Here is a 13,814-nt window from a genome sequence, read left to right as displayed (position 1 = left end):
TGGCGTGCCTGTCAGTGCCGCTCTGCCCCCACAGGTGCCGGGCGCTTAAGATGCCTTTGCAGGCCCTCGGCGTCTGTGCAGGAACAGGGTGGCGGCACGCGGGTAAAGGGGACGAACAGAACCGAGCGCAGAGCTGAACTGCTGTGTGTACGTTGAGGTAAAACGCACGTCTTACCATCTTAACTACCTTTAGGTGCACAGCTCAGTGGCAGAAAGGCCACTCACGTTCTTGTGCAACCATCCCACCATCTCCAGAAGCTTCTCGTGTTCCCAAACCGCAGCTCTGTCCCCAGTAACACCGACGCTGACCCCCTCCCCCAGCCCCGGCGCCCACCGTCCACCCTCCGCCTCCACCATCAGACGACTCCAGGGACGTATGACGAGTGGAATCAGCCGGTGTTTGTCCTTCTAGGTCTGGCCGATTTCACTGAGCACAGCGTCCCCAAGACTCACCGTGTGTTGCAGCTGTCACAATGTCCTTCCTTTTTAAGGCTGAATCACACCCTATTGTCTGTTGACCTGCAGTTTTTATCTGCTGAACAAGTGCTCATTTATTTTATCGAGTAGGCAAAATGCGATTCCCAGAAGGTGCGAGAATTGGACAATTCCCAGGCGAGAACTGGAAAAGCGTGCGGACGTTAGCTGAGCAGAGTGTCTGAAGGCTCAGCCTTTGGAGGCTGTGGCCCCGGCCTCGTGGGGTGACAGGCCAGCCGTCGCCCCAAACCTTTAAGGCCTTAGCGAGGAGGAGTCTCCAGAAAGATGGCCTTGGCGCATTGAGACGTGGGGTTCCTGATACACCCCCTGTGCTGGGAAAACACAAAGTTCCCGTTATCCCTCTTTTCCTCCAAAGTGTGGCAGCCTTCGTAGGTGACAAGAGATCACGTCTAACGGTGCCGGGACATAAGCACCGGGTGAGCAGGAACACGCGTCTGTGGCCTCCAGGCCCTCCGAGACGCTCTCCCCAGTTTCCTCCTCTGGGAGGTCACAGCCCGCAGACACCCCGGGACAGGGACGGTCAGAGCCCCAGGGGCTCTGCGCACCACAGTCCCCACTTGCCGCGAAACCGTTTCGTTCATTCAAGTCTGGAGGCAAACTCTCCACCCTGTGAGGGAGGGTGGGGGGCTCCAGCCCGTGTCCCCAGCAGAGCTCACGTAAAGGGCGTAGGAAATGTCTTATTTTTCTTCAGGATTGGCCGAGTCTTCCTAAAACTGCAGTGTTTAGAATGAAAACCCAGATACTTTCCCATGTAAATCAGACATTTCTATCAGGACATACTGCGAACCCTCCAGCAGTACGGGAAGCCGAAGTCGCTGTCTTCTGACGATGCGGCATAGGCCCTCGTGATCTGTAGATGCTTCTCGAGCATCCGGGACGGACCGGCTCTCCCCGTCGTCACTTCGAAGGCCAGCCGTGAGCCAAACGAGTGCTGTCACCCGAAGCAGTGGCCACACGCACCTCCCAGGGGGCCGTGGAGAGGGTTCCAGAAAACCCGGATGGGGACAGCTGGGACCAAAGCCAGCCTGAGAGAGGGCAGAGGGCAGAGGGCAGGTGTCAGGGTGGGGAGTGAGGATGTGGCCACCGGTAGAAGAGATTCAGGAGGGAGACACGTATCTCCCCAGGGCCCAGGATCGAGGCACGGCCTCGGGAAGAGAGAATCCACGTGTTACCAGAAGGGGAAAATGCGGGAGACAGTGAGACACTGAGGACCCAGGCCGGCTGCGGGAGGTGGGAGCCCGGCCAGGACGACGACGGGGCAAGTGGGGCAGGAGGAGGAGGGGTGGGTGGGCAGCGGACGGCGGCCCAGGGGGGCCCCCGAAGGGGCGGCACGCCCTGTCCCGGCAGCCAGCAGGGTGCGGGAGGGGAAAACAAGCAGCAGCCTGGCACAGCCCGGGCACGGGCCCCGGGGGTGACTGGGAGCGGGGTGCAGGCAGGCCGGGAAGGGCGGGGAGGCCGGGAGGAGCCGGCTGACCCGGCGGCGGCGACACAATTCCCAGCCGGCACCCGCCTTCCCCCCACCTGGCGCCTGGGCTTCCGCCCGGGGACCTCGCTCCCCTCCCTGCCAGCCTTGCTGAGTGCCATTCCCTCCGCATCTGAGCGCCTTCCCGTTGCCTACAACGCTCTTTCCTCCACTTCCCCACCTGCCCTACGAAGGCCTCCTCGTCCTTCAACGTGATGTCGGGCTCGTCGTGCGCCAAGCAGTGTTCGAAATACCTTGCGATGTTAACCCTCGTCGTCTTCATAAGAACCCATGGAATCAGGCCCCATAACGTGCCCGGTTTGTAAACATTCCTGGTCTGTAGACCAGGAACTCAGGCCACAGGAGTTAAGTACTTGTGTGTCTAAGTGACGGGGCAGGACTCGAACCCAGGCAGCCTGCCTCCTGCATTCCGGGGCCCCTCCTCCGAGCTGTGCGGCTCCCCTTCACCCTGAGCCTCTGTATCCAGGTGGTGAAACGGGCCGGACTCCCCTGTCCACGCAGGGTGCCCTGTGTGCCCCGCTCCCCGGCAACTGCAGGGTCTGCCCTGCTCCGTTGCAACGGCTTCTTCCCGCTTCCACGTATGCAGGGCACCTCACTTGTCCCCGCATACCAGCATTTAGGAAACGGTCTCCCGCCTCCGTGAGTAACGGAATACGTTTTCTGAGGTGGTCAGAGCTCTGGTGAAAATGGAAGGCAGCAGGGGGCTCACTGGGCGCGCCGAGCAGCCCGGCCTCCTCCGAGACAGGAACACTTTCCAGGTGTGACGGGTCCCGAGGCAAGAGGTTCCAGCATGGTCTGGGGGTGAGGGGCATGAGGTGGAAAAGCAGGGCACGGGGAGAGAGCTCTGCCGGGGGCCCCGCTGCCTGGGGAGGCCACTGTGCATCCTGGGGGCACAGGCCGGGGGCGGGGCGGGGGGAAGGTGGGTGTCCCTAGCTGTTGAACCTGCTTCTCTGTGCGTGAGTATCCCCTCCACCTTACTGCCCTTCAAGGAACAGTGGAAGAGTCTACAGAATTAAAATCACCAGCTCTAACCCTGGAAACAAAATACGCAACCTTGGAACTAAGTCGTATCTTTCACTGGGCTTGACCAAAATGAACTTTTTTTCAAAAAGATCACACCCTAGACCCTCTTAAACTTTCCCACTTGGATCTGACAACCTGGTGTATTTTATTTTCAGCTTCCTTCTAGTCCATCCCACACAGAGAGCTGGCTTTCTTCAGAATTTCACTTTGCTTGGCACTTCCCGAGAGAATCGCATTAAAAATCAGTCCCCGTGCTGAGTGCTTCCTACCGGAGTTATCTTGTACTCAGTCACCTCCCGCCACGATCTGGAGGAGGACCCAGCTCCTCCCCCACATCCATCCCATAGGGAGACCCAGGCCATAGCATCACCAGATGCAAGGGACGCTGGGGGATGGAGTCTAGGAGCCCAAGAGGAGGAAAGCTCTATCCTTATCCGGCTTCCGTGGGGTATTGAGAAGCCCTAAATTTTTTACAAACGTACGTATCACTGAGCCACCGCACCCTGAGATTCAGAGGTCAGACAACCAACACTGAGGAGGGAAGGCACTCTCCGGCGGGCACGCTGCCAGGAAGGAGAAGGTCCCGCCCGGGGCATCACGCGGGGACCGTCGTGTATACCTGCAGGACGGGCCCGGGACACCTGTAGTGCGGGAACCCTGGCAGGCGTTGGGAACAGCACTGCAGCCACCTGGCCAGCTCAGCTTCCTTTGCGCCTCGTAGGCGAGACACCTGCTCCTCGTGAGGCGCGGGGGAGGCAGAGCGGGGCAGACCTCTCCCGCCTCGGGGGCGTCAGCAGCTGGCACAGCCCTGCCCGTGCCCAACCCGGAGGTGGCGGCCTGTGCAGTGAGTCATCTCACGGCTGAGAGCTCGCCCCTGCCTCCAAGACCACATGTGTGCACAGAGGACCCGCAAGGAGGTTCCTCGATGACAAATCCAACTTCCACCGCTTTCCACCGCTTGGAGGAATGAAAACTCACGGGTCTAGTAACTGTGATCCAAGGTGTGGAGGAAGCCGGGGGGCCTGTCGCTTCTGGAATGCTCCCTCTGGACTCTGCCCGGCCCCCTGGCCCTCACCCTTGTCACAAGGACACTTGTGTGAGTTCCCTCCCCCCGCTGCTGCCGCAGGAGGAAACGGGGAGGCCGTGGCCGGGGTGCCCCCAGACCAAGTGGTTTTCAGGGTCACAAAAGCTTATTGAAGGCTTTTCTTTACAGCACGAGAAGAGAGGTCCCCTAACTTGCAGGCTTCTGTCCCAGGGGAGGAGGGAAGGAGGGGCTGAGGTGGCCGCTCTCTGGAAGGAGGAGGTGCCCTGCCAGGCGGGACGGGGATCTGCTGGACCCCTGCCCGCGTCCGGGAAGGCAGCCCCCCAAGCCCCCCTGGCCACCATGGGGCCGTCTCACCCGGTGGCGTCATCTGCGGAAAGATGCCTCCACGCTCTGTTCTGCTCGAGGCCTTGGATTTGCTCTGTTGGCCGAGGAGGCCAGGAGGCAGCGTCCACCCTGCAGGGCACCTGTCCTTCGCGGGGCCGGGGCTCCCCGGCAAGAGGGGTACTGTGAGGCCACGCTGAGGAAACTGCTCTCCCCTGCGGGGATGCACGCGGGGCCGTGGGCCCTGTGCCCTTGGCAAGAGCCGCCCACACAGCCTCCTCCTGCACACACCCCGAAGCAGCGGGCAGGACCCAACTGGGGCGCACGACGAACCCCCCGCACAGGTGGCCTGGCCGGTCCCCTAACCGCACGGGAGATCTGAGTTCAGGGCCCTGAGCAGCCGGCCGCCAGGGCCCGGGTCCGGACGCGCCCCTTGGGACTGGTCCCCTCTGCACGACCCCGTGCTGACCCCTGTCCCCTGAAAGCACCCTGTCGTCTGACTCCTGTATTTTAATCTCCACGTTTTGTGTCTGACGGGAAGCAGTTGAGAGGGAGAAACGTGGGCCCAGCACCTACCCGGAACCGCGAGCCCCACAGGCCCCGTGAAGAGCCAGAAGGAAGAGGTCACGCCTGTGGCCTCCTCGGCCTGAAGAGGATGGGAGACGTGCAGTGTTTGCTGGGGGGGGGTGCTCGGCCCTCCCTCCTGGACCCACGTCACACCCACACCACATCTTTCTGTCCCCGGGCCCAGTCCGCACTCGACGGCTGCTGGAGGCTCACTTCCCTTCCAGGCGGCCTGACCAGCAGCCGGTTCCACAGATACCGCAGCCCGGGCCGTAAAGCCAGCTCCCGGCTCTGCTCCTGCCCGCGGGACACGTGCCCGGCCGCGGGAGCCCCTGCTGGGCCCTCACCAGGCTGAAATCAAGGTATCAAGGTCTGCGCCCCCACCTGGAGCTCACTGTCTGCCTCAGACTCACTTGGGGTCTTGGCAGAATCCCGTTCCTTGAGGCTCCGGGACTGAGGCCCCTCCGCCACCTTCCCCACCCCCCCACCTCCCCCACCCCCGTGTCCAGACTGACGGCCACAGAAGCAGCCACCTGCTGCAAGCACCGCTCACCCGGGGAGGGGTCGACAGGGGCCCAGGCACGGGGGCAGGGACTCCAGGGTCCCCCTGAGCGCTCGGCCCCCACCAGCATACTGTCGGGGCCACGGCGCCAGGGTCTTTAGAGAAACAAATCTCTCCTACCGTCTCTGCCTCAAGAAACGCAGCCTGTTAGGACTGAGTAGGGAAAGCCAACGTGCAAGCCAAAACCCGATAATGCAAACGAGCTCGCTTTTATCTCCAATAAACAGATGAAGAAACGGAACTCTTAAAAGCTTTAAAGTCCCAGGATGGGAGTGAATCTGAATTAAAACACCAACACAGAACAGCACAAAACCAAACGGCACAAAGACCTCGGAGCTCTAGGTCAGAGGTCGCCGCTCAGCCGGCCCCGCGGACCCTCTTGTCTCCAGCCACTTCTGACCAGCGCGACACGACCCTCAACCCGTAAGCAAATCGCAGGTTTTGGGGATACAGCAGTTTTGTGAATGTGATTGTGTTGCACAGTTCTACAAGCCTGTGTGTCTTCTATGACTGTGCTCGTGTCTGTGCTTCCTCCCCGCGAGGCAAGCACGTAACCTGGGGTCCTGCCTCCACCCCCTGCTTTCTCGGAGGGCACACTTCTTGCGCCTGGGGGCGAGGTGTCCTTGCTCGTGGCCCCTGCGCCCCACCAGCTGTCTCCAGCGGCCCGCACGCTCCGTCCTCGGCAGAGGCACTGGGACCACCTGACAGTGGCCACCGGTGCTCAAAGACATCTGTCCTCTCTGTCCCTTGAAATTCCTGTGTCCTGGGGTCTCTGGGACCCACCACCCCTGGCCTCGCCCTCCCTGCCCGGCTTGGGCTAGCCCCATGGACACCCAGCACTCGGGGCTCCCAGCCGGCAGCAGGGGGGGGGGCCCTGCTCCCTCCCGGGAGCCACTGACACCCCTTGTGCCCTCTCCTCCCCCACAGCCTCCTGGCAGCTGCCCAGGAGGAGGACCAGCCCTCCAGGACCCTGGGGACAGGCACCTGGGCCTATGGCCACCAACCTGTGGGGCTGGGAGCCATCGGTGCGGTTCCCTGCAGGGTCCCTGCCTCTGTTGTGTGACTGGTTCGGACGATTTGAGTTTACATGCGGACCCACGTGCAGCCCCTTGTGGGGACACCCTGGAGCCGCCCTGGGGTTCTCGTCTACAGCTTCTGCAGTGGTGCCTTCCCGACGTCCCTCCTCCGGTGCTGCGAGCAGAGCACAGGCCGAGCCGGTGCGGGCTCAGCAGGGGTAGGACGCGCACAGCCCCCTCCCTGGACTGAGGCCACCGGCCCTTCCCAAGGTGCGTCCCCATGTCGCCAGAGCGCCGGCCTGCCCCCTGCAGTGTCCCACTCGGGAAAGCTCCCATCCACGGAACAGGGAGGGGTGGGAACACGGAAGAAGCTCGCGCACATGGCCGCCCTGACACGCTCCCAAGGCCGCAGGCGTGTGTTCTCTCGCGCCCTGGAGGCCAGGGGTCCAACACCAAGATGCGGGCAGGGCTTCCTCCAAAGGCTCCGGGGTGTCCTCCCGGCCGCTCCAGCACCACGGGCACAGGGCATGTCCCTCTTCTAGGGGACACCTGTCACTGGCCGGCATACCGTTGTCTCAGCCTGATCACATCAGCGAAGGTCCGGATAGGGCCCTGCTCACAGGTTCTGGAAGCTGGGACATCAGCATATCTTTCTGAGGGGACCACTGACCCACGGTAATAACTCTGCTGGATTTCGCTCTGAGCTTCCCGAGAGTGAGCAGAAGGACAGACAGAAAGACGACGGCGTCCTCACTGCCTGTTCCGATGAGCTTCCGCAGCACAAAACCCAATGCGCTCAGCAAGGTGACAAGGTGACAAGGGGACAAGGGGACAGGGGCTGTGTGTCTCCGAGTGGCGGCTTGTGGCCGTCAGATCCCGGCTCCCGTCTTGCTGCTGCACCATCGGGACACTCCGAGCCTCCTCTCGGGGGCTCCTTCTGTCCCCGTGAGGGGCTGGGGGCCGCGGTGTCTTGGGCACCCACTCAGCGTTTGCCTCCGTCCCCTGGGCCGGGTGTCCTCCTGTGGCCTCCTCACCCGTGGCCTCGCCTGGGGTCTCATCACACCGGATTCCTCACTGAGGAGGAAGAGTGGCCGGGCTCCCGGCCATTGTGACCCACAGAAAGGAAGAGAAGAGCACACTGCGTGCAGACGGACGGACGGACAGATGTCCTCCCTGCACTCGATTTCAGCAACCGCCTCCAGGGAAAATCCCGGTCACTCCACCATCTCAAAACTCTGCTGAAACGACCTGCTCTCATTTTACAAACCCAGGAAACAAAAACAGCGGAAACGCAGAAAGCGAAGAGGGCTCCGTCACTCGCACCAAGTAGCGGGAGCCGTGGAGGCGGTGGACGCAGGCGCACGGACCCAGGAAGGTGGGGACGGACCAGAAGTGAGCACGCGGCCCGCGGGCCCCACGGACCCCGCGGCGGGATTCGGGGCGGGCTCCAAAATCGCACCAGGTGGAAATCTCTGTAAGGAGAGCGGGGCTCCAGGAGCCCGGCCTCGTGCGCCCCTCGCCCCAGCAGAAGGGATGGGGTCCCAGGTGCATGGGAAGCAGGAATGGAGGGGGGCGTGGGGCCCTCCGCCTCTTGCTCCCAACCTGCTGTGGCCACCGCGTCAGCCTGTGTGCAACCCCTGTGACCTCCAGACAGACGTCCGCAGGCCCCAAAGACAGGCCTCAACTGGCAATACTGGGGCCATGGGAATGAACAGCCAAGGACGACCGACTGGTTAAGGAAAGCGCTAAGCAACGTAACAGAAAGCGAGAGAAACTGCATAAAGAGAAAGAAAAGCTCAGAGAAAACAGGCATTTCTGGAGAGGGGAGATTTTTTTTTTAATTTTGTCATCAGAAAAGGAGAATAAACAGAATGTAACAAATTATTATATTCCTAATCCAAGAAAAATTAAGAGAACAAGAAAGATCTTTTTAAAACAAAGACAAGTGAAATAAAAAGTTCAGTTACAAGGTCAGAATATAAAGTCGAGGAAATCTCTCTTAAATTATAAACATGAGAAAAGAAGATAATTTAAAAAAAACAGAGAAAGAATCGAGACACTTCCTACGGAGCTCACAGGGATCTGCGAAGGTAGGAAAAGAGAGAAAACAGGAGAAGGAAAATCACCGAGGGAAGAGCGGGACACACACCCAGGGGAAGGTCCCCGAGCCTGGAGGCGGTTCGGCTCAGATCTGCGCTTGCTGAGTTTAGAGAAGGCGTCCTGAAGGAACGAGAGCAGCCGTGGAGGGGGCACCGTGCCCCACAGGCTCCCCCAGAGCAGCAGAGCCAGGACCAGAGACCCGCCTCGGGGCCCCCGATGCTCTGTGGCCACCCAGCACCGAGACCCAGGCCCTCCCACTGGGGTGACCCTCCAGCCAGGGTGACTGTCCTGTTGGGGTGACCATCCAGCCAGGGTGACCCTCCTGCCTAGGTGACACTTCTGCCAGGTTGGCCCTCCTGTCAGGGTGACCATCCTGCCCCGGGGCGGCCAGCCTTCCCGTGGGCAGTGTACCAGCCTCCTACCCCCTCCCCGCACGTTGGGGGCAGGTGGTCTAGAAACCCTAGAGAGCCAGGAAGCCCAGTAGACAGTTCAGCAGGGACATTGGTGCCCCTCCCCCCACACGATGCCTCCTGCTCGTGAGTCAGCAGAAGCGGGGGGTGGGAGATGGCTGTGACCATTGACTGTCCACACTGCAGGCCCCGTTACTAGTGTATCTCCTCTCTCTCAGGTGACAGTCACACAGGAAGGGGGCCGTTCAGCAAGGTGAGACAGCAAATAGTAAATCAAGTGTCCAGGTGGTAAAACGTGGCTGGAAAGAGGCCGGTTGCATCTGGGTGCGTGCCTCCGGGCCGAGTTCTGAGCCACAAACACCCCCGCGTGCGGGTCCCCGAGAGTCCTCTGTCCCTAAATGCTCGGCCCCCCGCCCCCGCTCTCTGGGCCTCTGGGCAGCACACCCCACCTGCCCACAAGGCAGGTCCTCCTCCCACGACCCACCCGCACTGCCCCCGTGTCTTTTCAGCCGTACCTTCCGGAGCCTTTCCCTTAATTTAGCTATTTTCAGCTGTAAGATTCTCCTGAACGAAGTCCCTTTGGGGCCGATGTTCCGACCGAATGTCCCGCCTCCCTCTGAAGCGCTTGCCGGGGCCCACCCTGGGCTTCCCGGTGCTGTCCCTGTGCCTGACATCTGGGGAACTGGGGGAGGGGGGAGGCGGCAAGCCGGGTGGGCAACAAGTTAAGTGATCCCCACAGTGGCCAGAACTGAGACTCTGCGACTTTCCAAATCCCCACTCAGAGCGATGCAGTTGTAATTAGAGGCGTTCCCATGATGGCCCACTGGGCCCCCGTGGGAGCCACACCGAGACCCCCAGGTCCGCTCCCTGGAGGCAGCGGGCGTGGGACATTCCCAAGTCCTCAGCCATCCGGGCCCCCAGGAGTCAACACGCCACAAAGTGAGGCCAGCGTGAGCTGCCACCAGACCCACGGACCCGCCCCGCACCCAGCTCAGTGCCACGGGACACTTCCAAATTTCACCCATGAGGTCATGCGGTCCCCGTGCGCGGGTGGGTGGGCCTGAGCAAAACAGATGACTCTGCGGTGCTGAGTCCCGGTTCAGCTTCCCGGCTTGAGGGCGGTGGCCTGCCATCCCCAGCTGGCCCTTCACGTCACTGAAAACCAGGAGAAGCCTCGGAAGATGAAGGCAGTGTGGGCGAGGAGTCCGAATTTGGACGGTGTTCCTTCCGCTGCACGTTCGGGTCTGGGAGCAGCGTTCTAGGCACCCCCGGAGATGCCCGGTGGGTCTACGCTGCTGACGCCTCCCCTTCGCTGCTTTGCGACCGTGCACTGCCGCGTGGCTTAGTTCCCACCACCCTATCGTCAGGGCAGGGGAACTCGGGTGGGGAGATACCCAGCGGGCACCACACTGGTGCTAGCGGCTTCCAGGAGCCACCAAACTCGGCCGGCAACAAGCTGGCCTCTGAACAGCCCTGCTGAGCGGGGACAGGACAGGACCCCGGGATGCGAGAGCTGGGGGCTGGTGACCGGCCGGGCCCGCTTTCTAGCAGCGGGGCAGACGCGGACACGGGCAGGACGAACCGCGCTTGCCGACATCGGACGCGGAGCCCCGAAAAGACAGTGGAGGCGGCCGCTGGGACACTGCTCTGGAGAAGCCGGAGGGCGGTGGTCCGTCCACAGTGGGCTGAACAGGCAGGACCCAAGCTGAGGGCCTGGCTCCGTGAAGGGACGGTCACGGGCCACCGTGGTGACAGACAGCGGGGAACAAACACACACGAGGCTCGTCCCCGGCAGGAGCATGGAGCACCCCCCCCAGATGACTAAACCCGGGGGACCCTCCAGTGCCTTCCTGTCCCCCACCCGCCATGCCATCGGGGGCCCAGAGGCATTTTCCCTGGGAGCTCACGCCCCAAAAATCTGGAAACACCATCAGCAAACACGGCTCACGGAGGGAAGGTCCCAGGAAGAGCAGCAGGTGTGGTGATTTCTCACGAATACTCTGCACGGCACCGAATACCAACGTCTCACAGACAGCGGACCAAAGACCGCTTGGACGTCGGCATGAACCACGCAGGACCGTGAAAATATGTGACGTACAAGGATACGTCTTCCCCCAAACAGTGCTAATCCCCATCAGAAAACGTGTGAGAAAAGTGTGTGAAGACACTTAGAAAGCCTCCGACACGAACACAGACATTACATGGTATTACTAATAACCACGTAAGCCACGCTGTCACCGGGTGTTGGATGGACACAGATACAGGTAAAGCCCTCACAGCATCGCTAGGCTGTGGTCCATCTGGCCCTGAATTATGGGTGCAATACAACATTATACATACGTGATGTAATATATATGTGATATTGGACATACAGTTGTATACACACGTACAGTTTTCATTTCATCCACACACAAAGTGCCAGGGGAACCACAAGTGCGGGGGCCCCCAGTGTCGGTCCCTCCGGACGGTGGCGGGTAAGAGTGAGCCCCCAAGGGGCAGGGGTGGGGAGGCCCAGGCTCGGGGCCACAGAACGTGTCGGATGCAATCGTCCTCAATGCTTACATAGTGAGAAAGAGACGGAGGGAGGGGAGCCGCCTGGGAGGACGGTCGTCAGACAGACACAGGGACCAGATTCCCGGTTCTGCACATGCACCCGGAGGGGACAGAGTGTTAGCAACGTCAGGGGGCAGATGGGAAGTTTGCAAAGAGGCCACACATTTGATGTCAGTGGCAAAGGGGTTTTAAACATTCCAGTGAGATCATGATATCGGGGCTCCATTTTCACAACTGCGATCGCCCCCAGTAGTCTACTGGAGGCAGGACGGGTGCAGGAGGACCCGATGTGCCGTGAGACGGAACGGTGAATGTGGGGGTGAGCTCGTTATCGGATCTTTCCGCTTTCGTACGTTTAAAATCAGATCTTAATTCAGGCCTCCTGTAGGTTTGACACCTTCTGTAATAAGGAAGTTTTCCAAAGCCAGTTGCTCCATAGACAGCCACGCGGCCCCAGAAGGCACACGGTGAAGGGGGCGAGCGGCGACCTGGCCCGGGGTCCCGTGCAGAACCGTCCCCGAATCCACAGGCAGACACAGGCCCCCTCGTGCGTGGGGACTGGGCCACGCGGAATCCATTGCTCTGGCTTGTTTCCCATTCGCAAAAAGCCTGTGGCCGGCAACCAGTCTGACGAAATGACTCGGCGACACGCCTCCCTCGTGGCTCACGACTGTTCTCTCTGCAGGGCTTTGGGGGTCTCGGAGGCCCGTGACTAATGCCACCCGTGTCTTGTCCCCAGCTTGTCGGGATGCCCGCGAGCCACGTCAGCCATGAAGAAGGCGAAGCTGTCAGGAGAGCAGATGCTGACCATCCGACAGCGGGCCAGCAACGGTAACCACCCCACGGGCTGCCCGGGGGGCAGGAGCTGCGGCCCCGCTCTGTCCTCTGGCGTAACCACAGCCTGAGACAGTCGCAGCATCTCTGCCGGGGCGGGATAGTTCCGGCCGCATCTAAGAGGCCAGTCCATCCGTCTGGGGTCAGGGGGAGTGTCCCCAGCAGTCCCAGCAGTTTGCCCCCGTTGTGCCTCTGCCCCAGGCCCTCCTGGAGCGGCCGGGTTGGGGACAGCCGCCCTCCTACCCCCTCCACGCTGAGCTTCCCAGCTGGCCCACTGTCCACCTGCAAGGACCTCTGGGTGCCAGAGCCGGGAGTACAGGGGTGCCACGGGAGGGAGGGCGAGGAAGCAGCCCGGCCTCTCCAGTATTCACAGCTTCCTCCTTCATTCACGAGTTCATGCAGAGTTGCAAATCGCGGTGCGTGTGTGGCCCCTGGGGATGTGGCGGGAGAAGTGTGGCTCTGCAGGCTGAGGGGACAAGACCGCGCTCATGCTGCAAATGGGCTCCTTTTCACAGTCTTTTTAGAGGGGCATTTTCGGAGTTGTTGAGCCTTTGGCGGGGGGAGTTCTGTTGGGAAGGCGCGGTGCCGCGAGTGACGCGTGTGTTACGTGAGCCCCGCCCACGCCTGTCCTGTGCCGGTGGTGGCCGTGAGGTCAGCGCTAACGAACCAACAACGAGCATCCAGGTGTCTTTCAGCAGAAACACGCATAGAAGGAGCCTCCAGCCCGACGGTTGCTGGGACGTAAGCAGGGCTCGCAGCCTCCGACCTGCGCCTGCCCTGGGACGGCTGACTCGGTGTTGGCGGGACTTGGTAGAACACCACTCGAGGGATTACGGCGCCCGGGATTTGCAACCACTCGGCAAACTGCCACTTCGGAGAGCGGGGGCAGGGCCCCTCCTCAGAGGACGCTGCGAGGAGGGCGCCGGGGCAGGGCCGACCCCGAGGCTGGCAAAGCAGGGGTCCCGGGCAGGCACCGCCATCAGGTTGGGCCCCCGGGAGCAGCGGCCAGCAGTGCAAGACATGGGCCCACATGAGCCCAGTCCCTGGGCCCGTCCCTGGAGCTGCAGCCCCGGGGACCTGGCCCCCTCTGCTGGGGTCTGCCTGAGGCCGCCTCCCCCGCAGGAAGGCCGGCCGGGCCAGGGCCCCGAGGCCTCCGCCGGTCACGGTCACGGCCACCCGACCACTCATTCCAGGTCCCGACAGCAGCTCCGGGGCGTCCTCGAGCCTCCTGCACCACGCGGTCCTTAACATGCGGCCATCACTGCCGGGAAGACGGCCAGGGTCACGATGCGTGCGTCTGGAAGGCTCGGGCTCTGGCCTCCCCGCTTCTGTGGGACACACGCTCGGGGCCACAGGCACGGAGCTCGAGCGCGTGGAGCGCCGCCTCCCGGAGCTTCGGGAACCGCAC

General features: G+C 61.9%; 1 protein-coding gene and 1 long non-coding RNA gene across 18 annotated transcripts in view; one reads left to right on the top strand and one right to left on the bottom strand.

Moving 5' to 3' along the window:
• The window catches only part of MYT1L (myelin transcription factor 1 like), a 427,914-nt gene that overhangs the window by 400,623 nt on the left and 13,477 nt on the right, over positions 1-13,814 (top strand). For all 13 annotated transcript variants that reach the window (XM_086699913.1, XM_086699905.1, XM_086699917.1 and 10 more), the window contains one exon: positions 12,312-12,403. In XM_086699913.1, coding sequence (XP_086556039.1) covers positions 12,312-12,403 — 92 coding nt within the window. The remainder of the gene's footprint in view (positions 1-12,311; positions 12,404-13,814) is intronic.
• Positions 1-13,814, bottom strand: part of LOC147582180 (uncharacterized) — a 36,719-nt gene that overhangs the window by 14,168 nt on the left and 8,737 nt on the right. The window lies entirely within an intron of this gene.

This window comes from Puma concolor, chromosome A3 (assembly GCF_028749965.1).
Source record: "Puma concolor isolate L17-30 chromosome A3, mPumCon1.1.hap2, whole genome shotgun sequence".
In the NCBI taxonomy this organism is placed as follows: domain Eukaryota; kingdom Metazoa; phylum Chordata; class Mammalia; order Carnivora; family Felidae; genus Puma; species Puma concolor.
The sequence above is the reverse complement of the archived record's forward strand: the minus strand, read 5'-3'. Positions and strand labels throughout refer to the sequence as shown.